This window comes from Echiichthys vipera, assembly GCF_963691815.1.
Source record: "Echiichthys vipera genome assembly, chromosome: 11".
Classification (NCBI taxonomy): domain Eukaryota; kingdom Metazoa; phylum Chordata; class Actinopteri; order Perciformes; family Trachinidae; genus Echiichthys; species Echiichthys vipera.
The window spans coordinates 5,001,895-5,029,890 of NC_139836.1; the positions used below are offsets into that span (position 1 = coordinate 5,001,895).

Sequence of the window (27,996 nt, forward strand, 5' to 3'; positions counted from 1 at the left end):
GACCGGGCAGGAGGACTCGTTGCAGGATTCTACGCCCGGGGGCGAGGCTCGCTCGACGGACTGAGTTGTCATGGAGACGACGAAGGAGAACGGAGAGTCGTTAGTGGAAGAAGAAGGAGGGGGGCACAGAAATTACATTGGTGTCAGCGGGGGTCAGGAAGCCGGGAAGGGTCATTTTTGGATTAACGTAAACAGAGACAGCTCGGTACAACCGCCGCCACACAACAACCGGGACATCATGTTGGATTTGGAGGAATACCTCCCGCGGCAGTTGACCGGCAGCTGTGTGATTTCGGGGGTTTGCGGCGGCGGCCTGAACGGATTCACTGAGTCATTCGGTCCGGAGGAGCCGGCGGGAGGAGGAGGAGGAGGACTCGGCCTCACCGGGACTACAGTCGCTTCCTGTCCAGCTGTGCTCGGGGGTCGCGTTTCAGTGGAGATGCTGCGGCGGCGTCCTGCCGGGGAGAGCGAGGGGGAAACCCCTGATTCCGACGACGCTGTTACCCCCGGAGAAGAGGAAGAGGCGATCTCTCTCCCCCTGGATCGGCTGCCGTGCTCGGGGAAGCACCAGCGGACCTGCGCCTGCACCGCTGCGGCCCTCCAGTGTCCAGGTGCGGATATGCCCAACGGGGATGTTGACAGCCCGGGGTTCTGCAAACACGCAGGGGTGTTTTCCAGCCCGGTGCTTCTGGGCCAGAGACGCGGTTCATGCGATGGTGATGTGGACTGTGAGGAAGTGAAAATTGGCAATGGGGGGTTGCACATCGTGACCGCCGCAAGAGCAACATGTGACTGGTCCGACTCGGACTATTCCCCCGAGAACAACACCGACATCCATGTGGACCTGGGGGCGAAGCAGGAAAACGGGGCCGGGTCGGGGTTCTGCAGCGGGACACTGGCCTCTCAGTGCCCGGGGGAGGATGCGCCTGAGCGCCCTCTCTCCCTCGAACTCTCCGCCCCGGTCCCACCCAAGGACCCCCCCACCCTGGGATCAAGTGCCAAACTCCCCCCACCTTACCCGTCAACCCCCTCCGCCGACATGAACGGCGACAGCCCGCTCTCTGAGCCCACCCTCCGGGCGTACGAGGACGACTTCAGTGACCTCAGTTTCCCCGTCAGGCCGCAGAGTCTGAGGACTAACCCCAACCTTGTGGTGTCCCTCAGCTGTGACGCCACCCCGCTGTCCCCTGACGACGATGGGGGCTTTTATTTTGGAGACGAGGGCTACGAAGAGGACTTTCGGATCACCTTGGAAGCGGGTCGGAGGCAGAGCGCCCCGGACCAGCTGCCGGACCTGGCCGAGCAAACCCACAGCTCGGACACCAAGCTGATGCCAAAGAGGTTCGGCATCGCTGATTTCTTCACCAGGTAAATGAAAGAACCAGAGAATTGTTGTCCTCTGCAAAAGTAAAAGTGTTCTCAGTCGTGTGCATAAAAGAAACACAAGTTCAGAAAAACACATTTTAACACAAACAAGTAAAAATCCTCTCTTCTCTCTGAATCACACACGTGTCAACAATCAGTCCAGTGACGTGGTGCACACACAGGAAAAGCCCCAAAGCTGCAAACAACCACCACTTTAACCCAAACACACTCTCAGGGCCTGGTGTATTCCAGCCAAGAGGATCCGTCCTCATGCATCTCAAGTGTCATCCTTACTATTAACTGAGGGTTTGTTTACTAGAATATTCAAAAAGACAAATTATTCCCCCACTAATCCTGATTTTTAAGAAATAAACCACATCTAAAGGGCAGAATTTCCTCTCCTTATGGCTCAAATCTTTTCAAATCAACTTTATTCATGTGGCACTTTTCATATGTTTGTGTAAGAACAAAGAAACAGCATGCAAACACAAACCTCCCACCCCCACAGATGTGTAAACACACAGATACACACACAGATATACACAAATACATACACACTCACACACACACACAGCCATTCACTCAAGCTATATTATTCTGATATAGTTCATTTCATATACCTATAATGAAATATATCACAGTATAGAATGTCCTCTGGTAATTCAATAAATGAATAGTTTACATGACACGGTAAAGGCTGTTTATCTGGTAAGGATGAACCCTGGGCGCCTCCCTAGGTGCAGCTTACCTCATATTCTGCTGCTTGTATTATTTCACCACAAACAGGGATATTAACAACCAACGCTCTCTGAATGATGACCTCGAGGTCATTTAACCTGACCTTCAGCTGACTTTAAGGGCGCCCTCCCACTGTGCGTCCGTCCCGTGCCCCGTGCTTTAGGGTCCTTGTCCCCCCCTCCAGGCCCGTTTGTACTCACACTACCTGGGCCTCGGAGAATGCTTCTTGCTGCCTATACGTCATCACGCCGTAACACGCCACACGCATTGATGACGTCATGGCGATGTGTGGCTTTGTTTCCAGATCTTTCCGTAGACCTCGGAGTTTTTGTGCGTCTTGTCGACTGTTTTTGAATCTTTTCATCGACCAAATCTGCAGTAAACACTCCACCTCCGCATCACACCAACGTGAACCTTTCGACCAGCTCCCATCTCCTCTCATAACCTGGTCTGGATCATGTTATTAACCCTCCTGTTATTTTTAGGGTCCATTTGACCCCATTCAACGTTCAACATCTCTTAAAAACAAACATTTATTGAAGTTTCTTTTGCACACAAACTAGCTTAAGTGCACACAGAGCTTCCTGAACACTGAGGATGAAAAGGATTCAATGAAACACATCAGCAAATTACGCTGAAATGTCACGTAGAACGAGCCGTTATACATAGAATATATATTTAATATATTGTCCCCCACCACAAGTTCCAGCCTCTACCTAGTTTACTATTCATATGTTGTTTAATATATAGCAAGTAATCCGATTCTTCCTGCGGAAATCTCACTTTTAATGGTGTAATTTCTAATCCCTCGCACTGGAAATGAAAACGCGTAGTAGGGGCAGAGATTCTGCGTGTTAATTCCATATTTCATATCAGTTTCTGTTCTCACAGAGGGATTAAAGAGGATGTTAGCCGGCCGACTCACCTGTCCATTTGACACATATCAGCTTCTTTTCATAGAAACTCTGAGCTGCAGTCTGGGGCCGAGCTGCGTGATAGCCTGCGCGTTAATCACGCCCCAGTTCTGTGGATGTGCGGTAAGTGATACAGCAGAGCTCGGTGAGCGTTGACTCAGTGCAGCCTCTTTCCTCGGGGCTTAGCCCACATCCACGGCTCCCTCTGCTCCCTCTGCTCCCTCTGCTTCTGCCCCACCATCACACCATTTAACCCGTGCACGATGCCACGGTGCAGCAGCAGCAGCAGACGCGTCATGGCCGTCTGCCTGTTGGGTGTGAAAAACGCTCTCTCAGTTCCTGAAATATGTATTTATTTCTGTCACACCACCTGATCCTTTTCAGGTCGAGTCTGAACAACCACACTCACAGGTGGTTGGTTGGTTAGAGCCAGACCGATGTGTCAGTCATATTGTTTCTGGCGTGTAAGTGGTCCGATATGCGTTGATATGAAAATTCATATAGATATAATGCAGGAAATGATGCCTAAGGGGCCTTTACATGAGCTTTTTGCACTGGGCTCACCTTGAGGTTGGGCACAGAGACCCAGTAAACAGCTAAATCAACGTTAGCATTACGACAACCTAATAAATAGACCCATAGACAGGGTTAAATTAAAACGCTGTTCATTGAGAGAAACTCCAATATCAGCAGTTTCCCCCACAGGGTCAGGCAGTGGAGTGGCATGGAGTCATCAGAGGGTGTAGGTCACCGGTGACTCACCACTGACCTGCACATCTGGGTAACGGTTTAAGCCGTGGACATTACCAAACCAAGTCCATGTTAAAAGATTTTTTTCCTCACAAACCTGCCGTGATGCTGATAAACCTCCATCATTACGTTTTCGTCTGAGACCGTGATCCGACTTTAATCAGACCGGATCCGTCCGGAGAGGGCTAATCCCAGCGAACGGCGTCCGACTGGTGACACAGAGACGTTTAACTGTTTCTAGACGTCTCAGTTGTCCCCCACATCTCAGATTCACTCAGTCATTCAAACAGATCTGGTGTTGTGCTCATCGATGACCGTCGGGATTAAAAATGGGGACGTCGTTTTCTGGTCCCAGAGCCAGGAAAACTGCAGCCAGTGTGGAGGAGATGGATGCAGCTGTACAGAAGAACTGAAGTATCTCTTCAGGCGACTTCACAGACGCAGAGTTAACTGCCATGGCGTTTGTGTCGAATGGAAATGTTATTATGAGTTAAGCGAATAAGCCCGGTCACCTCCTCAACACGGCTAACGGCTAATGAATGTGATGTTGGTTTTTCTGTCAGGCTAACACACATCGACACCGGTTTAAACAGCTCACAGGAGGCCTTCAAACCCATCTTTCGCCCTATGATTTAAATGCAGTAAATACCTTTGACTTAACGTGTGTTCATCCAGTACGACTCGACAACATTCCTGTAAAAGACAGAGTTTTAGAGCCGGAGGGATCCGTCTTTCTGTTTGGTTACTGAAGCAGCACAATCCTGCGTGATTGGCAGCCGTAGGAAAATGTCTGTTTGTTAAATCTCCGTCTGTGTCGGGGTCTGGTTTTGGTTTGGACGCCGGCCCTCAGCAGCTGGCTCCAATGTCACGGCGTCTCAGAGGGAATGCAGACAGACGGAAAGGAACGGCGAGGAGAAAACCTCCACGCTGGCTGTTTGGTGCACAGCGCCGAGGGTTAGAGGACGCTCAGTGAATCAGGAATCCTACTTTAGTTTAACTGCAGCTGTCAGCCCAGAGCAGCTCGACAAGACAAAACCTTCTACTTTTCCTTTTGTCTCTGGTTGTTTTAACATTTACAGAGAATAAAATACAAAACCTTTAGTGTCATTGTACAGAAAACAACAAAATCAAGAGCGCTACTCCTTAAAACAAAACAACTGCAGCAAACAAACATGTCACACTAGAATCAGAGTATTTATCGCACTAGAATAAATCTCATTTTTGCACAAGATCCTGTAGCTTTACCCTCAAAATGCCTGTTTTTCCTCAGAGTTCAAGACTCAAAGTTAAATATATCCATCTCTAAACTACAGTGCTCCTTAGTCGACTAAGATTTCATTAGTCAATTAGGGATCTTTAATGTTTTTTTGCCCTTCTGAATGACTTATTTCTGATAAACACAACATTGAAAGTGGCACTTGTGCACGATTCTTTGTGGACGGCGTTTTACAGATTTGTCCATTATGGACAGGAACTGAGAACCGTTAATAAAAAGGAATAGAAATTGCACCTCAGTGCTTCTTATCGGCTCTTTTATCTAGGTCGGCGTGTTTTTCTGACCGTGTGTGTGATGCAAAACAACAAACAGAAACCTGTATCTGCTTGCAACAAGTCGAGTCTTGGCACAGAGGAAGGAACGGCACGGTTTGGAGCGGTCGCTGGTTTGGAGCGGTCGCTGGTTTGGTTCACGGCCCAGAAACACACCGATGAAACATCAGCAACGCATCTTTCTAAATTTATGACTGCGACCTTTTCTGGTTTGCCCCCTCGCCAATTCCCTTTGTTCATTCCCATTAATTTACCTTCGCTTCATGCTTGGGAATTAAATTAGCTCTAATCACCTCCGCGGTTAATTATTTACACACACATCCTGTGCACTCCGCTTAGGGAATTAGGTTAGATGCTATCACACGCTCGCGCTCCCACTGTGCCTGTCACATTGCATTTACAGCTCTGCAAAACAAAAAACGAGCCACGTTGTCTTTTTAAAGTTTAAATCAGCAGCTGCAGGTGTGTGACACCGCCGGGAGAACAAGGCTGCTTCTGATCTGAGCAGCAGCGTGAATAAAGGGAAACCTTCCTCGTGCTGGAGTATGAACAGTGACAACCAACCTGTTGTGTCTGACATGCTAACAACGCTAGGGGCTCTTTTTGATGTCTCCAGGAGGCCGATGCATCCGTTTACTCTATTTCACTGACGCAGTAGCAGCTTCACTGTTTCATCCTCTGGATCTTTCAGGGTGTTTCAACTACAGCCACAAAGTCGATCTTATGGGCGCCCCCGTGTACTGAGTCCTCACAATAGCGGCGCTGGTTCGACTCTGACCCGCGGCCTTTTGCTGCGTGTCGTCCCCTCTCTCTCTCTCTCTCTCTCTCCCCCACTTTCATCTGTACTGTCAAAAAGGCATCAAAACAAAAACAAAAAGTCTAATTCAGTGGTGTTAGGGTTTAACTTTGTACCTGACGTACCACCACTAAGACCGATGTTAAATTACAGCAGCGTAGGCCGACACTATTCAGCGACGGACAGGAAGGTTTATTTCTAATCAGAAGATTATTTATTGTTACTGTCTTCAGCCACAGCCACTCTGCAGGAAGGGTTAGCATCAGAACGGACGTGTCAGTGTTTTCAAACCAATCTTTTTACCTCTGCTGACTCTCTTCCATCACAGTTTAGCTCTTTTCACAGCAACACTCAGGGAATAAACTCACATTATTCGAAGTGACCTATCACTGAAATGCACCTTAAAATCCACATAGTACATTGTAATATAGTGTTTATCTGCGATACTGTACTTTTATTGTAGTTCATATTTTGTATTTTATATTGAATGTTATTTTTTGTACTTCTGATTGTTTTGTTCCGCTGCTACGATGACCTTCTTTCCCCTCGGGGATAAAGTTATCTATCTATCTAATGCGGCTCTATTTACACGACTGAGCTATTTGATCAAACATACCATGAGGTGTCATTGTTTCCTTCTTTCCAGTTTCCTTTAGCGTTCTTAAAATGTGGTTGAGACACTGTAGGTAGCCTGTCACAGCTGGGGTCGCAAAGGGGCGCTACATGTTTGGTAAATTGCTGGAAACTTTCCAGAAACAAAAATATGAGAGGAAATGCATTCATTCATTCATTCATCTTCAACCTCTTGTCCCTGTCGGGGTCACGGGGGGGGGGGCTGGAGCCGATCCCAGCTGACATTGGGCGGGAGGCGGGGTCCACCCTGGACAGGACGCCAGTCTATCACAGGACACATAGAGACGAACAGAGACAGACAACCATTCACACCTACGGGTGATTTAGAGTCATCAATGAACCAAACACCTGCACGTCTTTGGACTGTGGGAGGAAACCGGAGAACCCGGAGAAAACCCACGCAGACACGGGGACAACATGCAAACTCCACACAGAAGGGCCCCAGCCGGGATTCGAACCTGGAACCTTCTCGCTGTGAGGCGATAGTGCTAACCACTTTTATAGTATATTAATTAATTAATTAATGGGTCCTTTTTTTATTTTGGAGATTCGTTCGAGTACAACCAGAGAGAATTTGAGTGCCACGGTTTGAAACCCAGTGGTCTAATTTAATAAAGAGTGTGAGTGATTAGATTTAAAGAGCAGCTCCCTCCAGTGGGTAAAACCCGACCAAATGGGCCCAAACCTGAGAAAACAACTTCCTCATTTCTATTCCTGATGTGTTGTTTCACTTGTTGCACAACTACAAGAACAAGAACGAAGACGCTTGCTACTTTCACTCCACCACATTCATCTTTACAAAATAAGATTTCCACACAAAACACGTGAAGAGTTCATAAAATCTGATGTTAATTCAAACTACCCACCTGTTTTGTTGACTGTTAAAGCACGTGTTCATGCATAAACGTGGTCTTTTCCATTTCATAATGTAAGTAATTGTTATGTATTCGTGATAATGTTGAGGTCATGAAGACGTCCACGTGTGGTCTTCAGAGGAAGCTCTTGTTCTTGACACTTGACTCTTGAGTCTCACTCACACAAACACTTCAGAGAGGAGAAAGTCGAGCCTGCAGAGAGACGAGGAATAATATTTGCTTTGCTGTCTGCTTGGGCCACAGCGCTGACTGTGTGTGTGTGTGTGTGTGTGTCCACTTCCTTTTCATAACTCCTCCACTTCCTCTCCCTCCTTCCCTCTTTCTCTTCTCCCCCGCTGACCAGCAGACTCTTCTTCCACTGAAATGCAAAACTGTCGATCTGGCACCTTTTTCCTCCTCCAGCGTCGCTTAAAAAACTGCTGCGGCTGCACGACTGCGGTCTGAATGATGATGAGGGATTAATCCACCACGTTATGTCTTCACTCTTTAAACCAGATGCTTTTTTCCTCCTCCATTTGTTTTGGAGGAACTGAATTATTATTCTGCCGCTTTGGATTCTGACTTAGGGATTCAGCCATCCGTGAGGAACTCGGAGTAGAGCCGCTGCTCCTTTGCGTTGAAAGGAGCCAGTTGAGGTGGTTCAGGATCATCTGGTAAGGATGAACCCTGGGCGCCTCCCTAGGGAGGTGTTCCAGGCACGTCCAGCTGGGAGGAGGCCTCGGGGAAGACCCAGGACCAGGTGGAGAGATTAGATCTCCACACTGGCCTGGGAACGCCTCAGGATCCCCCAGTTAGAGCTGGTTAATGTGGCCCGGGAAAGGGAAGTTTGGGGTCCCCTGCTAAAGCTGCTGGAGATGGAGATGGAGATGAGATGGCTGATTTGATGTACGTAAGTGCAGAAAAAGATGATAAAAAACGGATGCTTTTGCGCCGGAATTACACTTTAACACTTTTAAACGCCTTTATCTAGTCTCCTGTAAAGACACACGCTGAGCTCCACTTTAGTATCGACTATCTATCCACAAGTTTTGCTGATGGAAAAACAAAAAAGAGCGCGTGGGGTCGAGCTGTGGTAGTGGTGTTCATTCATTACATCCTGAGTCAGCTGTAAAGACCATGCAGCAGCAGCAGCAGCAGCAGCAGTAACAGCAGCAGCAGTAACAGCAGCAGCAGCAGCAGTATCAGCAGCAGCAGCAGCAGTAACAGCAGCAGCAGCAGCAGCAGCAGCAGTAGCAGCAGCAGCAGCAGCAGCAGCAGCAGCAGCAGCAGCAGCAGCAGCAGCAGTAACAGCAGTAACAGCAGCAGCAGCAGTAACAGCAGTAACAGCAGCAGCAGTAACAGCAGCAGCAGCAGCAGCAGCAGTAACAGCAGCAGCAGCAGCTTCATGTCGTCACAGCGAGACAAAACATAACGTGTCTTTTAGATGAAACGGGCGGGCGACCACCAGCTCTCATACGCCCGCAGACTAATTTGCCTAATCTTTGTGGGTTTTTAAATCGCTATGGAAACGGAGACAACAACAGGCTCCAGGTCCGGGACCAAAATAACCAGAAAATGGCAAGGTGGCTTATGTGACCTGTAACATAATGAACAGGAACACTGCTGGATGTTCACTAAAATAGTTATTTTCTATGTGGAGCTTCGTGTATAAACTTCAGTCTAGAACCACAGATCAAGTCACATCTCTGTCGGTGAGGTTCAGCCCGACCTGCAGCACGTGGAAACTTTTTTCCTCTCGTTGCTGTTGGAAAAGACACGTTTTGGATTTTTGCTTTTATGTTTTGGACACGTGGCTTCCTGTGTGGAGACGGTTTCTTGCAGCGATCATATCATTCACAGCAGAGTTACATCGGGACAAACAGCATCTCACCCTGCTGCACACACACACACACACACACACACACACACACACACACACACACACACACACACACACACAGACACACACTTTGTGATTTAAGGTGTGTTTCAGCAAAGATATGTTATGAGTCAGGAGTCCAGTCCTCTTTAAACTTCCGAACGTGTTCAGTATGACAGTTATAAAGTTATAATACTAATAAAACCCATTGTTTCCGTCTCTCCTTCAGGAGCCTGTTTTCTAGGAAATCCAAAGAGCCCAAGGTGTCGTCCCACAATGCATCAGGGTGGCGACTGTTTGGCAAGACGGCAGCCAGAGAGGACGATCCAGCTGCAGAGCCCGACTCCCCGTTGTCCACAGAGCAGGTCGGCTCCTCGAACACACTCACGTAGTCACGGGATGGATTTGAAACCATGTAGGGTCGTTTCCGACTTGTGTGATGCAAACATTTTCAGATCGTTGTAAAGTCAAAATGTGTTTAAAAATAGAAAGCGTGTTTTATGTTCTGCTTCAGTCCTTTTAAAAGGTTTTAGCCTTTAAAAAACAACATTTTCACTGTGGTCGGAAAACGGTTTGCTCTCCCGCTCACCGCACACAAAGGGACACGCACACACGCACACGCACACACACACACGCACACACACACGCACACACACACACGCACACGCACACACACACACACACACACCTGTATTAATGTTTTTAGACATAGTTGAAGATAAAGTCCAGATTCTGCTTCATATTTAAAGTGTAACTGTAAGGCAAGTTTATTTGTATAGCACATTTCAACAACAGTCATTTTAATTATTTTATTTTAAGTGCTTCACATAAAAAGCATTGGGAAAAACACATTTAAATTAAAAAGAATATATGTATATATTATTAATTATTAAATAAAAACTAAATACTCATAAAATACAATTTTAAATAATAATAATTAATACGAGGAATCTTAGCAGCATCCGTAAACACAACACACCACACAGTATCCAGGGTTCGTACAGATGCTTCGAATCTTTATGTTTTCAGGGTTTAAAGAGTGCTTGAATTTTGGATAAAGTGCTTGAAAATGCTTGAAATGGACCTTTGAAAAGATTAAAACCTGAGTATAAAACTATTTTTAATGCAATTTGAGGCTTACGAGTTTAAAATTTACTCAATTTACTCAATATTCACAACATTAATATAGCAGCACACAAATATCTAATATATAAAGAGTACCTTTAATATTAATCATAATAATAATAATAATAACCTTCTTCTCCAAAAGCTTTTCAACCTTTTAACACAACATTTAGACGCCGTTTGTGATGCCACATAACAGGTAAACATCGGTGAATAGGATCTTATTTACAGACATGTTGACGAGGTCCGGACGGTAGATCTGTGCTTCCCTAGTTGAAGATAACGTCTGATTCTGCCTCAGATAATTAAAGCGCACAGAGTGAAGTGCAGCGTGTCATCCGCTCTGAGAGACGTTTGATCGGTTGCTCCGACGCTGCGTGCGTGTGTCTCCAGAGGCTAACGCTGTTCGCCTGCGTCTGTTTACGTACGACACGGCGGCTGGAAGGAGACTGTAAAAAGGATTAACTGCGTATGTACGGGAGTTTATGTGGTTGCTAGGTAACTTCCACACACTGCCTGCAACTGCGAATGCAGATTATTACACACACACACACACACACACACACACACACACACGCACACACACACACACACACAATTCAACCCTCTATCCCCCACTTTCTGCGTTGTATAAGGCTCTGCCAGAAAGGACACACATACACGCTTAAACACACACAGCTGTTTCTCTCCTGTCATCTAGAGCAGGTGGTGTCTCTCTCATACACACACACACACACACACACACACACACACACACACACACACACACACACACACACACACACACACACACACACACACACACACACACACACACACTCTCTGCAGCAGCAGCTTTTCTCTCCCAGGTTGAATTTAATTAGATGAGGCTTAATTTTCATATCAGACAAACTCTAAAACTCTTTGTGGAAGCAGCTGTGCCACTGTGTCCTCTCAATGAAGACGGCAAAATCCCTGCTGTCCTCGCTCCAGCTCCAGCTCCAGCTCCAGGGCGGACCTCCGACCTCACCGCGCAGCGTGAAGGCGGAGGAGACGGGCTGAGAGCTAACAGCACACCGCCTGACAGCCGCTGGTCTTTGTGCTCTCCCTGCTCACATGATGGCAGCCAGAGTCAGATGATTCATCAGGAAAAGGAGCCGTCCAGATGTGGTTTGGCTCCAGTTAGTTGACACGTCAGGCACGAAATGTGGAGGAGAAGGAAGAGGAGAAGGAAGAGGAGGGCTGACTTCACTCAGACGGTTTCCTTTGAGGCTCAGAGGGACGACAAAGGAACGCTGTCATAATGACAACCACTGTGATTCTGATCCGCCCCCATGATTTCCACTGTAACTCAATTCTGCAGCTTGCATCTTATTGTGCCTCTTCTACTAGTCTCATTGTAGAGTTATTGTGGTACAGAAGGAAAAACACTTTCTTTAAACCAATCAAAATCGTTGTTGGTGGTGCTAACCCCTGGAAAAATAAAGTGGACACAGCAGAATGGGAGGAGAGAGCCTGTAATCCACTGATGTACACCAGACTACTCCTCTGCCAATCTACTGTTTGAAGCCATCGTCCATCTGTTGTAAGACAAATTGGGGCTCTGCAGGGCAACAACTTTCCGGTGCAGCCGGCGGATATCCGGGTCACGACTTCCTCTTCTGAACCGCGGTCATTGTTTACGGTCGCGTAGAATGGAGTTGGAGGAAACGAATGTGGATAAATTATAACAAAAGCTCAATCTTTGTCAGACAAAAGCGGCAGTGGCAGTTCCACCACTTTTGCAACCAAAGCCCGCTCAAACGTGATTGGTCAACACTACTAATGTAAACCAGCCTGCTTGTGTAAATCGTGTCCCGTTGACTGCAGAGATTTCTCTGCCGCTAACATCTACTGCAGATCTTCGGCTATGCACTCTAAAGCCAAACGTATGTGGACGTGGCTACCAAGAGGACCCATGAAGGTCTTTGGATTGTGATTTTTATGGTTCAACAGTGAAGGGAAATCTTACAGCATACAGGGATATTTTAGACAATAGTATTCTTCCAGGATCCACAGTTTATGTTTGTCATTTTCCTGTTACAACGTGACCACGCCCCCGTGCACCACACCGGCCGAGAAATGTGTCTTGACCGGTCTGCACAGAGTGCCGACTTCGACCCCATAATGCCTTTGGAAGGAACTGGAACCATTTTAACTAGAGCTGTTCAACAGCATCCAGGTGTTGTGGGCAGCGAAGAGATGTTCAAGCCATGCGTTTGCAACACAAAGCTGTCAAGAAAAGACACATTCTGACAGAAAAATACAACTTTACACCTTCTGAATTCAAGTGTCTCTCTTCCAAACCCCTCTTGGAAAAGTAGAAAGACTAATAACTAACAGTCACCAACCCCGATTTGATGGAAATGTGAGTACAATGTGAAAAATAAACTGCAAAACCACCAGAGTCCATTGGTGGTTTTGCACTGGGGAGAAAAGGTAATTTTATCTTGCAGATCATTGTAGGTGTCATTGCAGAAACAAAATAAAACTTCTTTCTACCCTTTCAACAATCACCAACTGTGGTTTGGTCCAAAAAAATCCTTAATTCACAGTAAATTGTAAAATATACCACAGAATGAAAATGAAACGTCTGGAGCAGAAGGTGGAGAGCTAATTTCCCTTTAGTGCGCAATTATTTATATTTAGCTTCCAGGAGATGCACAGATGCACAGATGCTGCAGATTTCATTGTAAAAACTCTGCTTTCACACCAGTCACATGATTTTTAGACACACTGACTTTCACTCCATGAAACTGATGCCAGAGCAGCTGAATTCTCCGTCTCCAGAGTCCGACTCTGACCTCTGTCTCCCTCTGCTGGTGAAGCTCAGAGATCCACGTATGAAAGGCTTGTTGTGTTGTTGTCGACCCACAGCTGCCCCGCCGCTCCTGCGAATGAAACTGTTCATTGTGCATCGCTTCGACCGTTGGCCCTCAAGCGTTCGAGTGCACGCTCACACGAACACACACACACACACACACATTGACATTCAGGGAGCAGCCCGTGTAGGCCACATGCACGTTCACACCACATATATGCTCACAGAGGGAGATTTAGTCAGACTCTCTGCAGAGCCTTCCCTCCAGTAAACTGACGTTGTGTCTTTGTGCCCAAGCTGATGAACAATAACTGCGTGTGTGTGCGTGTGTGTGTGTGCGTGTGTGTGTGTGTGTGTGTTTGTGTGTGTGCGTTCACACAATAGCTGTTTGCAGATTGCGGTTTGCTATAACATCTCTATTGTTTGGGTTTACATGACACATAAAAACATTTTGTGACAAAGAGATGACTTAATAAACTTAATTTAGAATAAAACCTTAACAACAAAGACGACTTTAACAGTAAATCCGGTTTATTCAGAATCAGAAATACTTTAATATTTCACAACACATCACACAGTATCCAGGGTTCGTGTTCGTAGGTGCTTGAATCTTTATGTTTTCAGGGTTTAAAGAGTGCATGAATTTTGGATAAAGTGCTTGAAATTGTATCTGCATCACTTTCACAACAAATATGATCTTGTAAAATAATTCAGAGCCTGAAATGAAAACATGAAATAATAGTAAATTTCCTCGGGGAGGAAATAATTGTTGTCCTCTGCAGACGGATTTCTCTCTGTTGTCATGAAACTTCACTTGTAGTTGTTCAAAGTGACATTTTTTTCCTGGCTCTGTGAAGTATTTTTTACAATGTTTGGCTTAAAAGTCAACAGCAGATTTCATTTGTTAATTTGGAAAACAGCAGCATGCAAAAATAAATCTTTTAAACGTCTACAACGCCGTGACAACTGGGTAAACTCCGTCTGCTGAGAGAGATCATGTGACAAACGGAGAATCATAATGGACCTGTTGGTGAGTTGTTTTTGTCAACGACATCTCAAAACACCCAAAAAATGAACCAAAGACATTAAGTACTGCAGGTCCCGGCTGCTTTACAGTTATTTTTCTGTGTATTTTTCTGCAATGATCTGATATTTATGATATTTAAGAGCCTTTCTGCTCAGGGAGACACTGATGTTGTTGTCCTAATGAAGATAAAAGGACTAGTTTACAAACTGCTAATCCAGTGTCAGAGGCACAAAGGTGAGAGTCATGGAGTGAGCCGTTGGGAAAAGCATGTTTTCTATAACAATAATAAATATCATAGTGAGAAACTCTAATAACAGACATTATTGTAAGATTTCCAACTTTCTGACGTTCTTTGAATGCATCACGAGATCAAAACGATTCTTAAAATACGGATTTTTCATCACTCGTCATTTTACGTCCTTCTACTTTCATTCATTCATTCATTCATCTTCAACCACTTGTCCTTGTCGGGGTCATGGGGGGCTGGAGCCGATCCCAGCTGACATAGTGCGTGAGGCGGGGTCCACCCTGGACAGGACGCCAGTCTATCACTTGTCCCATTTAAAGTGTGGTCAGAAACGAACAGTTTTCACTAACCATAGAAGAAGAAGAACTGATGTGTATCATAGATACTCATTGAGGTTTCTGCAGAACGACGTATTTAAGAAGCCAGAGGAACGTTACGCGTGGAGGACTTCCTGTGACGGCCTCTTTGTGTCCACAGGAGGAGAAGGACCCGGACGTGTCCTCGTGTCCACAGCTGCCCGCGGCCGCAGGAGGACGGAGGAAGAACCTGGAGTTTGAGCCTCTCTCCACCACAGCGCTGATCCTGGAGGACCGGCCCTCGTGAGTCACAAACCCACACGCTCTCGTTCAGTCTGAGGAAAGGGGACGGATGTTGGTTTCATGTTTGACTTATTAACTGCTACAGGAACTCTTCTTCTTCTTCTTCTTCTTCTTCTTCTTCTTCTTCTTGTTATTCTTCTTGTTCTTGTTCTTGTTCTTCTTCTTCTTGTTCTTCTTCTTCTTGTTCTTCTTCTTCTTGTTCTTCTTCTTCTTCTTCTTCTTCTTCTTCTTCTTGTTCTTCTTCTTCTTGTTCTTCTTCTTCTTGCTCTTCTTGTTCTTGTTCTTGTTCTTCTTCTTGTTCTTCTTCTTCTTCTTCTTGTTCTTCTTCTTGTTCTTGTTCTTTTTGTTCTTCTTCTTCTTCTTCTTGTTCTTCTTCTTGTTCTTCTTTTTGTTCTTCTTCTTGTTCTTCTTTTTGTTATTCTTCTTGTTATTCTTCTTGTTCTTGTTCTTGTTCTTTTCTTGTTCTTCTTCTTCTTGTTCTTCTTCTTCTTGTTCTTCTTCTTGTTCTTCTTCTTCTTGCTCTTCTTGTTCTTCTTCTTGTTCTTCTTTTTGTTCTTCTTCTTGTTCTTCTTCTTTTTGTTCTTCTTCTTCTTCTTCTTGTTCTTCTTCTTGTTCTTGTTCTTTTTGTTCTTCTTCTTCTTCTTCTTGTTCTTCTTCTTGTTCTTCTTTTTGTTCTTCTTCTTGTTCTTCTTCTTGTTCTTGTTCTTCTTCTTCTTCTTGCTCTTCTTCTTCTTGTTATTGTTCTTCTTCTTCTCCTTCTTCTTGTTCTTGTTCCTTTTCTTCTTGTTCTTGTTCTTCTTCTTGTTCTTCTTCTTCTTCTTCTTGTTATTGTTCTTCTTCTTCTCCTTCTTCTTGTTCTTGTTCCTTTTCTTCTTGTTCTTGTTCTTCTTCTTGTTCTTCTTCTTCTTGTTCTTCTTCTTCTTCTTCTTTAACCTGACATAATTACATTAAAAACGTTGCTGTTCTTTTGTTCTTACCTTTCCAGGCATGTTAGTATGGAGTTAGTATGATTATGTCTGATTTGGAGCTAAATCACTTGTGTGGACAGAGATTGTTTTTGTTTTTGAATAAAAATGCATTAATGTGGATGTAGCCTTTTAGTTCACCTGTACTTCACTGCAGCGAGTCGAAGAGTTAAACTCTGGAGGTCAGCAAAGACCCGACTAAGTGTCTGATTCTCTGTCCGTCAGGAACCTTCCTGCCAAGTCTCTGGAGGAAACTCAGAGGCACAAAATGGAGTACGAGGAAATGGTGGCAGGAGCCAAGAGGAGAGGTACACACACACACACACACACACACACACACACACACACACACACACACACACACACACACACACACACACACACACACACACACACACACACACACACACACACACACACACACACACACACACACACACACACACACACACACACACACACACACACACACACACACACGCACGCAGCAAATGCCAAGAGCTTATCTTTACCTCACTTGCCAAAAAAACAATAACGTGTTTGTTGGCAGGAACTATTTTCCCCACTTTGTTTGGCGCAGAGTCGCTGCTGTTTTGATTTGATCGGCTCAGACAGACTCGGAGCAAAGACTTAACGTGGCACCGTCTCTCTCAATCTGCGTCTCTTTTCCCTCAGAGATGAAGGAAGCCCAGAGGAAGAAGCGTCAGATGAAGGAGAGACACCGACAAGAGGACAGCATCTCCAACGCCATGGTCGTCTGGAACAACGAGATCCTGCCGCACTGGGACACCATGTATGTCTCCGCAGCTCCTTTTCTCTGTGTGTGTGTGTGTGTGTGCGCGTGTTGCACCAAGTTTATTTTGCTCATTGTGTGTGTGTGTGTGTGTGTAGGAAGGCAACGAGGCGAGTCAGGGAGCTCTGGTGGCAGGGACTTCCTCCCAGTGTCAGAGGAAGAGTGTGGAGCCTCGCCATTGGCAACGAGCTCAACATCACACCAGGTACAAACCGTTCATTCAAAGTGCTTTATTATTATTATATTTATTATTATAGTGTTTTATAGACCCGATCACACTGTTTACGGTAACATCCAGGTAGAAAAACCCTGCATCAGGTACATATAATTTAACTTTTAACAGAAGTCAGCGTTTAAATGCCAAGAATGAAAATGTGACATGAAGTCTGTCTTTTTGTTTTCAGTTCAGGTTCATCCAGTTCTTTGTTCTACATGTCAGCAAACAGGCTCAAAGCAACATTATCCTCCCATTGACATTGTTTATTATTACTCGCGGGGTTCCTCAGGGTTCTATTCTCGGTCCTCCGTATTTTGTAAAATCACGCAGAGATGCACCCACCGACGTGCAGCGTTGTCTGGTTTCAGTTCTGACTATAACTCATGCAAAGATGTACAGAAAATATCTTTCCATTTTCTTTCTTTCTTCTTCTTCTGTGATTGTACTAATGCAGGTGATTCATCAGACATAAGTCTTCTCATGTACGTGATTGATCTTTTCTGTCACGTCAAAGTTCAAACCTGATTTGTGGTTTGTGTGTTCCTCTCTGTGCAGAGCTGTATGAGATCTTTCTGTCCAGAGCCAAAGAGAAGTGGAGGAGCTACAGCGAAACCAGTTCAGTCAACGACAACGAGAGCGGTACGACGCGGCGCCAGCCCGACCTCTGAAAACTCTTTACACTAAATCTGTTAGACATCAACCATCTAAAAATGTTTAAACGTTTCCTCTCGTGTGTTTTTCCTGTCAGATGGAGGAGCGTCTCTGGCTGACAGAGAGTCCAGTCTGGACCTCATCAAACTGGACATTTCCAGAACCTTCCCCTCACTCTTCATCTTCCAGAAGGTATTTGAGCTGTAACAGGCGCTGACTGACTGCGTGCGTGCGTGCGTGTATGCGTGCGTGCGTGTGTGTGCGTGCGTGCGTGTTCTATATATATATATATATATATATATATATATATATATATATATACAGTACAACAGTTAATCCCGGTCACTTCCTGATCTCCTCCTTGTCTCCCTCTCGTCCTCCTCCGTCCGTCTTTCTCTCTGGCCGTGTTGCGGGCGGCTGTGGCTTGGTGGCAGAGTGGGTCGCCCTCTGTTCGAGAGATTGGTCGTTCGATCCCCATCTCCCCCCAGTCCACATGTCGAAGTGTCCTTGGGCAAGACACTGAACCCTGAATTGCTCCCCGTGCTGCGCATGGGTGTGTAAATGTGGTGTGAATGGTTAGATCAGATTAGATGGTCTGTAGATGTCCACAGCCATCAAGGTGAATGTCTGTGTGAACGGGTGAATGTGACAAACACTGTGAAAGCACCTTGAGTAGTCAGAAGACTAGAAAGGCGCTTTATAAGTACAAGTCCATTATAAGTACAAGTCCATTTACCATTTAGATGAAGACGATGTAGAAAGGAAACACTAAAGTGGCGTTGCATTCTCACTTTTTATTCGTTTAGCGTTAAGCGTTTAGTCGAGCGTCTTTGGGGGAAATCTGCGTGCATACGGTTACACAAAAGTGTGTAAATTGGATGTAGTATGCACGTCAGGTGTGCAGGTGGAGCTGTGAAGCGCCGCCACACAACAGCACCCAGAGCTGGTGCATGCTGGGAAACGTCCTTCTCCTTCTCTCCCTAACAGCGGAGAAGCAGGACGCCGTACAGTGTGACAGGGATCTGCAGCACGGTCTGCAGCCTCCCACCGCCTCGGCTCCACCCAGGACACTTGAACGTCCCACTGATGGAAACGGTCCCACGTGTTTGTTGTTGTTTACCTGAACTCTGCACATGGATGTTACGGAAACACGTACGCCACGAGAGCCAGCGTGAGCAGATCAGAGCTCACTTTAGTGTTTCTACCTTTACACGCAAACACAACGCTGGAGCAGATCAGAGCTCACTTTAGTGTTTTTACCTTTACACGCAAACACAACGCTGGAGCAGATCAGAGCTCACTTTAGTGTTTTTACCTTTACACGCAAACACAACGCCGGAGCAGATCAGAGCTCACTTTAGTGTTTTTACCTTTACACGCAAACACAACGCTGGATCAGATCAGAGCTCACTTTAGTGTTTTTACCTTTACACGCAAACACAACGCTGGAGCAGATCAGAGCTCACTTTAGTGTTTTTACCTTTACACGCAAACACAACGCTGGAGCAGATCAGAGCTCACTTTAGTGTTTTTACCTTTACACGCAAACACAACGCTGGAGCAGATCAGAGCTCACTTTAGTGTTTTTACCTTTACACGCAAACACAACGCTGGAGCAGATCACAGCTCACTTTAGTGTTTTTACCTTTACACGCAAACACAACGCTGGAGCAGATCAGAGCTCACTTTAGGGTTTTTACCTTTACACGCAAACACAACGCTGGATCAGATCAGAGCTCACTTTAGTGTTTTTACCTTTACACGCAAACACAACGCTGGAGCAGATCAGAGCTCACTTTAGTGTTTTTACCTTTACACGCAAACGCAACGCTGGAGCAGATCAGAGCCCACTTTAGTGTTTTTACCTTTACACGCAAACACGACGCTGGAGCAGATCAGAGCTCACTTTAGTGTTTTTACCTTTACACGCAAACACAATGCTGGAGCAGATCAGAGCTCACTTTAGTGTTTTTACCTTTACACGCAAACGCAACGCTGGAGCAGATCAGAGCTCACTTTAGTGTTTTTACCTTTTTCACGTTTTTAACCCCCAAAAATGCCGTCACCGTCTAAACGAAACGCACATCTGATAAAATATTTCATCGTTCTCACCGCAAGCGTTGTCGTGTAAACAGAGCCTGAATCTGAACTCTCTTTTCCCCCCACTCTGCAGGGTGGTCCCTACCACGACCTGCTCCACAGTGTGCTGGGGGCGTACACCTGTTACAGACCTGACATTGGCTACGTGAGTCTGATTTGATCCTCAAAATGATAAATACTCAGTTTTTTAAGGACAGAATTGTATTCCTTTTTTATGCTGCAGGGTTTGATTTCTCTATGTTTGTCTCAGACAGCAGAAATCGTGTCAGTGTTTCAGAACTCAATGTCATTTTAAATAAAAAGAGATCATCCCCATCTTCAGTCTTTTAGTGCTTATCTGGAGTCTGTGTTGTTGCGGTCTCTCAGGTCCAGGGCATGTCTTTCATCGCTGCTGTGCTGATCCTCAACCTGGAGGAGGCCGAAGCCTTCATCACCTTCGCCAACCTGCTCAACAAACCCTGTCAGATGGCCTTCTTCAGAGTGGACCACGAGCTGGTACACGCAAGGACACGACAACTGCTGTTCATGTCGCTCAGTTTATTTATATATGACCCCGTCCTTCATCTCTCTCTCTCTCTCTCTCTCTCTCTCTCTCTCTCTCTCTCTCTCTCTCTCTCTCTCTCTCTCTCTCTCTCTCTCTCTCTCTCTCTCTCTCTCTCTCCTGCCCTCTCTCTCCTCTCTCTCTCTCTCTCTCTCTCTCTCTCTCTCTCTCTCTCTCTCTCTCTCTCTCTCTCTCTCTCTCTCAGATGTTGAAGTATTTTGCAGCCTTTGAGGTTTTCTTTGAGGAGAATCTGCCTCGTCTCTTCAGCCACTTTCAAATCAACAACCTGACCCCTGACCTCTATCTGATCGACTGGTGAGTTATTACAGACTTGGGGGCCGTCCACACAAACACAGGTATTTTTGAAACCGTGTGTTTCTCTGCACGGTTCGGCCTTTCATCCACACGTAACCGTAGTTGTGGGCTCCTGAAACTGGAGTTTATTGTAACCAGAGTCCGGTTTCAGCCGCCATGTGTGGACAGGAAAACTGAGGAAAACCACAATGTTTTGTCGACATTGTTTGACGTCACACTGTGCGACGGTAAACAGTCAGTTGTATCCATGGAGACTTGAGGAGCGTTCTAGACGTGACCAGCTGACGGAGGCAGAGTTTGCGGTTTCATGTGTGAAGGAACTTTTTAACCGGGGGCCATAAAAGTTCGGTTTTAAAAAAAAATACCGTGTTCATGTGGACTAGGCCTAACACTGTTGGTGTTAACATGGGAAATCAACATCATTCATCATCATTGGAGGAGGAAGTCTTCACATATTTTAATGAAGTTAAAGTAACGTAGTAGAGTAAAGATACGCTGTAACAAGTAAAAGTCTGTTACTTTAGTAAAAGTACAAAAATATAGGCATTAAAATGTACTTAAAGTACCAAAAGTAAAAGTACTCATTTCAGAATATGATATTATTGGATTATAATGAGAGTTGTTCTGGTGCTGATACCATTATTGAAAATGCCTCGATCACGTCACACAGAGACAGAAAAAGTCAACGAAACCATCAACAGTAACAAATTAATTGAATAAAAGTTCAGGAGTTTAAGAGGAAAAATAGTTCTTTCTCCAGGTCAGGTTGCTGCTGGGGATGTATGTGGAGTGAAGGGGATGGGTGTTATGTTGTAGAATACATATTTATAATTTTTTGGTGTTTGTCGCACAAATGCATACAAAGTCACAGGAAAGTTTGTGATCGGAGGCAAAGATTCAATTCAATTCAATTCAAAAAACTTTATTTGTCCCCGGGGGGCAATTCAGGGCACACAGAGCAGCAAATAACGACAGTGCAACTATACAAAAAAGTTTTAAACTATCAATCGAGAGCAGCTTAAAAACACCTGATCAAACCTCAGCTTATTGTTCTGTGATAAAATTGTATAATTGCTAATTTATTATTTTTTTTAAATCTTTATTCACAGCTTCCTGTAATAAGCAATTACGTACGACAGAGTACTAACTTTGAATAAGAGCCTTTGATGTAGTAAAGTAAAGTCTGTGTGTGTCTCTGTCCAGGATCTTCACTCTGTACAGTAAGTCCCTCCCCCTGGACGTGGCGTGCCGGGTGTGGGACGTCTTCTGTCGGGACGGGGAGGAGAGCCTGTTTCGGACGGGGCTGGGTATCCTGCGTCTGTTCGAGGAAGTCCTGCTCCAGATGGACTTTATCCACATCGCTCAGTTCCTGACCCGCCTGCCGGAGGACCTGCAGGCGCACACGCTCTTCACCGCCATGGCCAACACACACATGATCAGCAGGAACCGCCGCTGGGCTCAGGTCGGCGTCACACGCAGAGTTCAGGGCTGAAATGACCTTCCTGTGTATAATGGGACAGTAATTGTTTTTATTGCAGATTGTGTTTAAAAAAGCTGTGAATGTCTTCACTAGGAATTTAGTGATTTTGTTTAAAATGAAAAGTACTGATTCATTTTCTCGCCTTCACTTAGTGTCTCCGTTAAGGGCGCCCTCCCACTGTTCCTCCGTCCCGTGCCCCGTGCTTTAGGGTCCTTGTCCCCCCCTCCAGGCCCGTTTGTACTCACACTACCTGGGCCTCGGAGAATGCTTCTTGCTGCCTATACGTCATCACGCCGTAACACGTCACACGCATTGATGACGTCATGGCGATGCGTGGCTTTGTTTCCAGATCTTTCCGTAGACCTCGGAGTTTTTGTGCGTCTTGTCGACTGTTTTTGAATCTTTTCATCGACCAAATCTGCAGTAAACACTCCACCTCCGCATCACACCAACGTGAACCTTTCACCGCCATTGTTTGAAATGTCCGCGCATGGTCCCTCCTTCTTTTTTCTATGTCCCAACAGGCGCACAGGAAATGACCTCAGAACCGCCGTAGGCCTCGTGCTCGTGCTTGTTCTTGTGCTCGTACATGTGCAAACGTGCTTTACTAAAGCCCACCTCTCCCAAACGGGCCGTGGTCGGCAACTGTACCGCTCCTAGACGCGGTACAGTTGCACTCACACTGGTCAAAGGAACCTGACTTTTGCTGGGGCACGGTACGGATGGACAGTGTGGTTGCGCCCTAAGTGCCAGTGCTTAGTGTCCCCTGGTTACCTTTTAAATCTTCTCTCTTTTGCATTATTTTACCTTATCTCTCTGGTCATTCCTAGGTTTACTGCACTTACTTAGCACTTTCTTGTATATAAATAAAATTTGACTCGACTTTCTCTGTTTTCTCAGGTTTTTGCTGCGTTGATGAAGGACGGAAATAAAGAGACGGACAAAAACACCAGCCCGGCTTTGAGAAGCTAACACTAGCTAACCTCTAGATGATGCTACTTTTCCTCAGCTGCGTGAGCGCTCGACCTGAACGTGAGCCAGCCGCGAAGGCGACGTCAGACTTTTGACACCTGGCCTCAGCAGCAGCATCCGCTCAGCTGGAGGAGGAAACCCGTGTTGGAACCAAAGCGGTTGGTTAACTCTAAACCTCAGCAGCCGTTGTCAGTATTTCACAGACGGATTTGGGGGAAGCGACTGGTCGTTTGAGCAGCAGTGTCACATCCCACCAGCTTCACTAAACCTGGACATTAAAGCGGACTTTCAGAGAATATTCTGTGTTATTTCTGCTGCCGGCTCGGAGGGAAAACTAACTCGCTTTTGGAAATTCTTCCTCCGCGTCGGGACTCAAACACCACTAACGTCGAGCACTGAGCCCCTGTGTAATTCTCAAAGACTCCAATTCTAATTTTGGTGCTAATGATTTTCTGGAGGCTTCGAAAATGACCTCTGGGGTTTAATTATTAACGTAGGTCCTCGTAGGTTTTATGATTTCACACTATTTTCTTTTTAATTTGCTGCATTTTTAGAATCTGGATCTAAAAAAAAAGACAGGAATCTGCGTTAGCATGGCGGATGCTAATATACCGGTTGTAGCGGATAAATTAGCGTCCCACTTTAACCTCCTAGCTTTTTAAAGATGTTCATCCGTAGGCAACAAAACCCCCGACAGGATACAGGAAGTTAGGGTCACGCAGAGTCATTTTGTACATTATAGTCTTTCTAATTAGATTCTGCACAACCGAGATCTGATCAAGTACAAGCAGACTGAATATTACGTGATTTTGATGTTTTTACAGGAGATTAATTATTAATTATTGACCCACTGGGTTCAACAAGTCTTTTTCTACACGTGTTCGATACTTTAATCCTGAATATATAAATCAAACCGTATACGGGGAAATCATTGTTCGTGTTCAACCAGATTTTTTTAGATGTTTTAGAGTAAAATTTAGAAAATCTCTGCTGCTAATCCATCAACATGTTCATGAAACGTGGCTCCAAAGGCGTTAAAAACACACGCATCAGCTTTTGTTAGTGTAGTTTGGGTCAAAATGATCCGTACAGATGTCGCACAGGAACCACAGTGAGCCAGGAGGATGTTTTAGAAGGATCCAGATTTACCCTCAGAGCACTTTAGACACGCAGCACTGCAGCGACATCACCGACATCACCGACATCACCGACCCTGGTTTCCAGAGGCGTAAAAACTACATGAACTCCTTCAGTGGTTAGAGGGGATTAAACAAGACGGCCGAGATGCCGGTTAGAGCATAGATATAAACGTCACGCAGATACCAGAGCAACAAACGGCTTTTTAGCTTCTACAAGTGTTTTTTTTTAAGTCTTTGCAGCAGAACTTGTTTTTGCTCGTTCTGTCGAAACGTTAAAGAACGCCCGAAGCATCTTTCTTGGAGAAAGGGAGGAGGTCAGTACTCGTTTAAAATGATTTTTGCCTCAACGTAACTCTTCCAAACGTTCCTCTGTTGTAACGTTCAGTTCAGAGTTTGCTCATTAACCACCGTCACTACTTCTGCTGAAAGGATTCGCCCTTTAATCATTTGTTACGGTGCAATTTGAGCAGCCACTTGCATATTTTACCAGCATTTAGTCAAAAAACGGTGCTAAATTGCCGCCCGGTTTATTATTATTATTACTGTTGTCATCATTCATTAATAGTAACGTTCTCTGGATCCAGCTTCTTAAATGGGACATTTCTCTGCTTTTCTTTATATGATATGAATATAAAACCATATCACTGGGGCTGCTCTGTGAAATTAGACTTGTTTTCTGACATTTTATAGATTAATCATGAAATTATTGATGAATCTGCGGATTATTGTCTTGATTAATCATTTAAAAAAGTGTCAGAAAAGAGCAAAAGTGACGTCTTCAAATTGCTTTTGTGGTTTGAGCAACGATTTGAAACCCGACGATGTTCATTTTGAAATCACAGACGTCACAAATATTCACGTTAAAAAGGTTGGAACCAGTGAGTTTCTGGCATTTTTACTGAAAAACATTGAATTGAGTGTCAGAAAAGTTGCAGATGAATTGTTTTTAGAACTGAAACAATTAGAAAACGAATCTGTTGATCGAGAAAAGACTTTATAAAACACTAATCTTTAGTTACAGCCCCGTAGGCAGCGTTCACTTCTAAAGGAGGGACACGACCAACACTTAACGCGCACACAAACGTCCCTTAACGCAAGTGTATAAGCATTCTTAAACAATGACCACAGCAACAAAGAAGGAGTTGAAGCACCAGGTGATCCATGTATGAACTTCTTAGATCTGAACTTTAACCTTACAGAGACGTAAACGTCGCCCCGTCAGGTCTGCAGCCCGTTAAAGTGCTTTACATCACCTCCGTCTCCGCCCTGTCGCTTTGTTCAACACTCCTTTGATTTACACACATTTACAAATGTTACCTTCACATCCATTTCATCCCTACCTCTCGACAACCAACGCACACACACACGTGAACACACACTACTGATGACGAGTACTTTCCACGTACCCACCGGCAAAATGAGCAGGCCTCAAAACCGCCGCCCTCCAGCTGCAGCGTGTGCGCCGACTGCCGTGTTCACTCCAGCAGGTGGTTTCCATTCAGTGGATGTGATTTAATATTTGTTTTTTTCTTTTTACGCTAAAAGTTACTTTACGTTCCTGCAGAAACTCTCTGACTTTACACTAACCTCATTATTTACTCAAGGCTATTTAGGGACCGAGGAAGTGACGTGTGTGTTTTCCATATAAGACTGAGTACATTAAAACATCTGTAACACACACGTGCATCATCCAGTGCACGTCCTTGAAGTCTGTGAATGAGCAACGACTAAATCACGTGTTCCTCGGTTACAAACATCACTTTCTCGTGTATCTGAAACTCTCCAAACACCTCCAGTGGATCTGCATACTTGTGTTTTTAATAATGGATCAGAGACGGGGAGGATCAATAGTTAGCACTGTGTGAACATAGCTGTTAGCAGTTACACTAATTATTAAGTATACGGAGCGCAACGTAATGCAGAAAAGGAACTTCCCCATTAAGATAAAGTCAGATTAAAGGTGATAAATTCACATTAACTGGTTCATTCTCCAGATTTCAAACACTCTGCTTTAGGTTTTTATTTATGGTTGATTTGTTTTGTATGAAAACACTTTTTGAGTCCTTCGTTTCAACACAACTGTCAGTTTCACGTCTTTTATCGTTATATGTCGACAGCCTGGTTCATCGCAGTCTGACTGACTCTCAACACGTTTCCGTTTGAGGTTTTTGACCCTTAAAATATTCTTTATCTGCTAAACTGACTTCGAACGTGGCTCCGAAAACCCACGATTTGCATCGAAAACATATTTTTCGCAGCAAACTGTTTAATTTTGTTGATTCTGAATCGGTTTTGGGTGACACGGTGATGTAGTGGTTAGCACTGTCGCCTCACAGCGAGAGGGTTACTGGTTTGAATCCCTTCTGTGTGGAGTTTGCATGTTCTCCCCGTGTCTGCGTGGGTTTTCTCCGGGTTCTCCGGTTTCCTCCCACAGTCCAAAGACGTGCAGGTGTTCGGTTCATTGATGACTCTAAATCACCCGTAGGTGTGAATGGTTGTCTGTCTCTGTTCGTCTCTATGTGTCCTGTGATAGACTGGCGTCCTGTCCAGGGTGGACCCCGCCTCACGCACGATGTCAGCTGGGATCGGCTCCAGCCCCCATGTGACCCCGACAGGGACGAGAGGTTGAAGATGAATGAATGAATGAATCGGTTTTGACCAAATTGTGTTCATCGACAGATTTGTTGATTTATAGCTTCAAACGTCTTTGTGTTAAAGCAACATGTTCATTTTATTTGAAGGCCTTTTTTCTTCTAAGCAGTTAATTCTTGATTGATCTCAGTATTAATGTGTGTGTGTGTGTGTGTGTGTGTGTGTGAGACACACTCTCTGAATGTCTGTCGTCATGTCGTTAATTACAAATATTCTGTTTCTCTGAGACTCCATGCAACGTCAGTGTTTAAACCCTGATCTCAAACTTAAAAACTAAAGAATTAAGACTCTAGAAGATTCTACTGTTACACAACAGAGCGAGTTATAACCCGAGCGTGTGTGTTTCTCCGTGTCTGTGCTCAGTGATGATCGTTCCGAGTGGACGAGCTGGACTAAAGCATCAGATGATGATGTACGTTTAGTGTTGAGAAGTAAAACGACGTCCCAAACCAGACAAACGTGGACGTGACGAAGGCGAAAAAGACTGTTTGTGCTGATCTTCACTCGTTCACACTCCTCAGAACGGAAGAAGAGACTGAACTATAATCACAGTAATGACGTTTATTCAGTGTGCTGTGGTTTAACGCTCCCCGTCTCGCCTCTCCGCTCCAGGTCACTGATGAAATATTCAGCTGCAGAGGGAAGATGAGAATAATATACCCCCCCCCCCCCCCCCCCCCCCTCATGTGTTTCATGTTTCCATCTTATTTAAGATTCATCCTCGCTCTCATCGGTTGTATTTTATACTCTCATGTAAATTAATTTGGCTTTTAATGTTTGTTTTGTTTTTGTTTTTAGTCAAACTTCAGTGTACAGTTGTTGTTTTTTCATGATGCCTTACAGGTGCTGTAAATAAA

The 27,996-nt window shown here is 45.1% G+C and overlaps 2 protein-coding genes across 2 annotated transcripts; one reads left to right on the plus strand and one right to left on the minus strand.

Annotated features, from left to right (window-relative positions):
- On the plus strand, positions 1–27,980 carry LOC310953711 (TBC1 domain family member 12-like). Its single transcript, XM_083922837.1, has 13 exons — positions 1–1,368; positions 9,707–9,842; positions 15,193–15,314; positions 16,505–16,587; positions 16,955–17,072; positions 17,171–17,277; positions 17,845–17,928; positions 18,038–18,132; positions 20,114–20,185; positions 20,407–20,535; positions 20,787–20,896; positions 22,100–22,358; positions 23,277–27,980. The coding sequence occupies exons 1-13, from the start codon at positions 71–73 to the stop codon at positions 23,346–23,348; spliced, it is 2,685 nt and encodes an 894-aa protein (XP_083778963.1). The 5' UTR covers positions 1–70; the 3' UTR covers positions 23,349–27,980.
- On the minus strand, positions 15,459–16,303 carry LOC310953901 (uncharacterized protein; the record flags this gene model as incomplete). Its single annotated transcript, XM_083923163.1, has 3 exons — positions 15,459–15,569; positions 15,905–16,030; positions 16,292–16,303. Coding segments are annotated over 3 exons (249 nt in total), but the record flags the coding sequence as incomplete, so codon positions are not given.
- Positions 27,981–27,996: the final 16 nt, after the last annotated feature.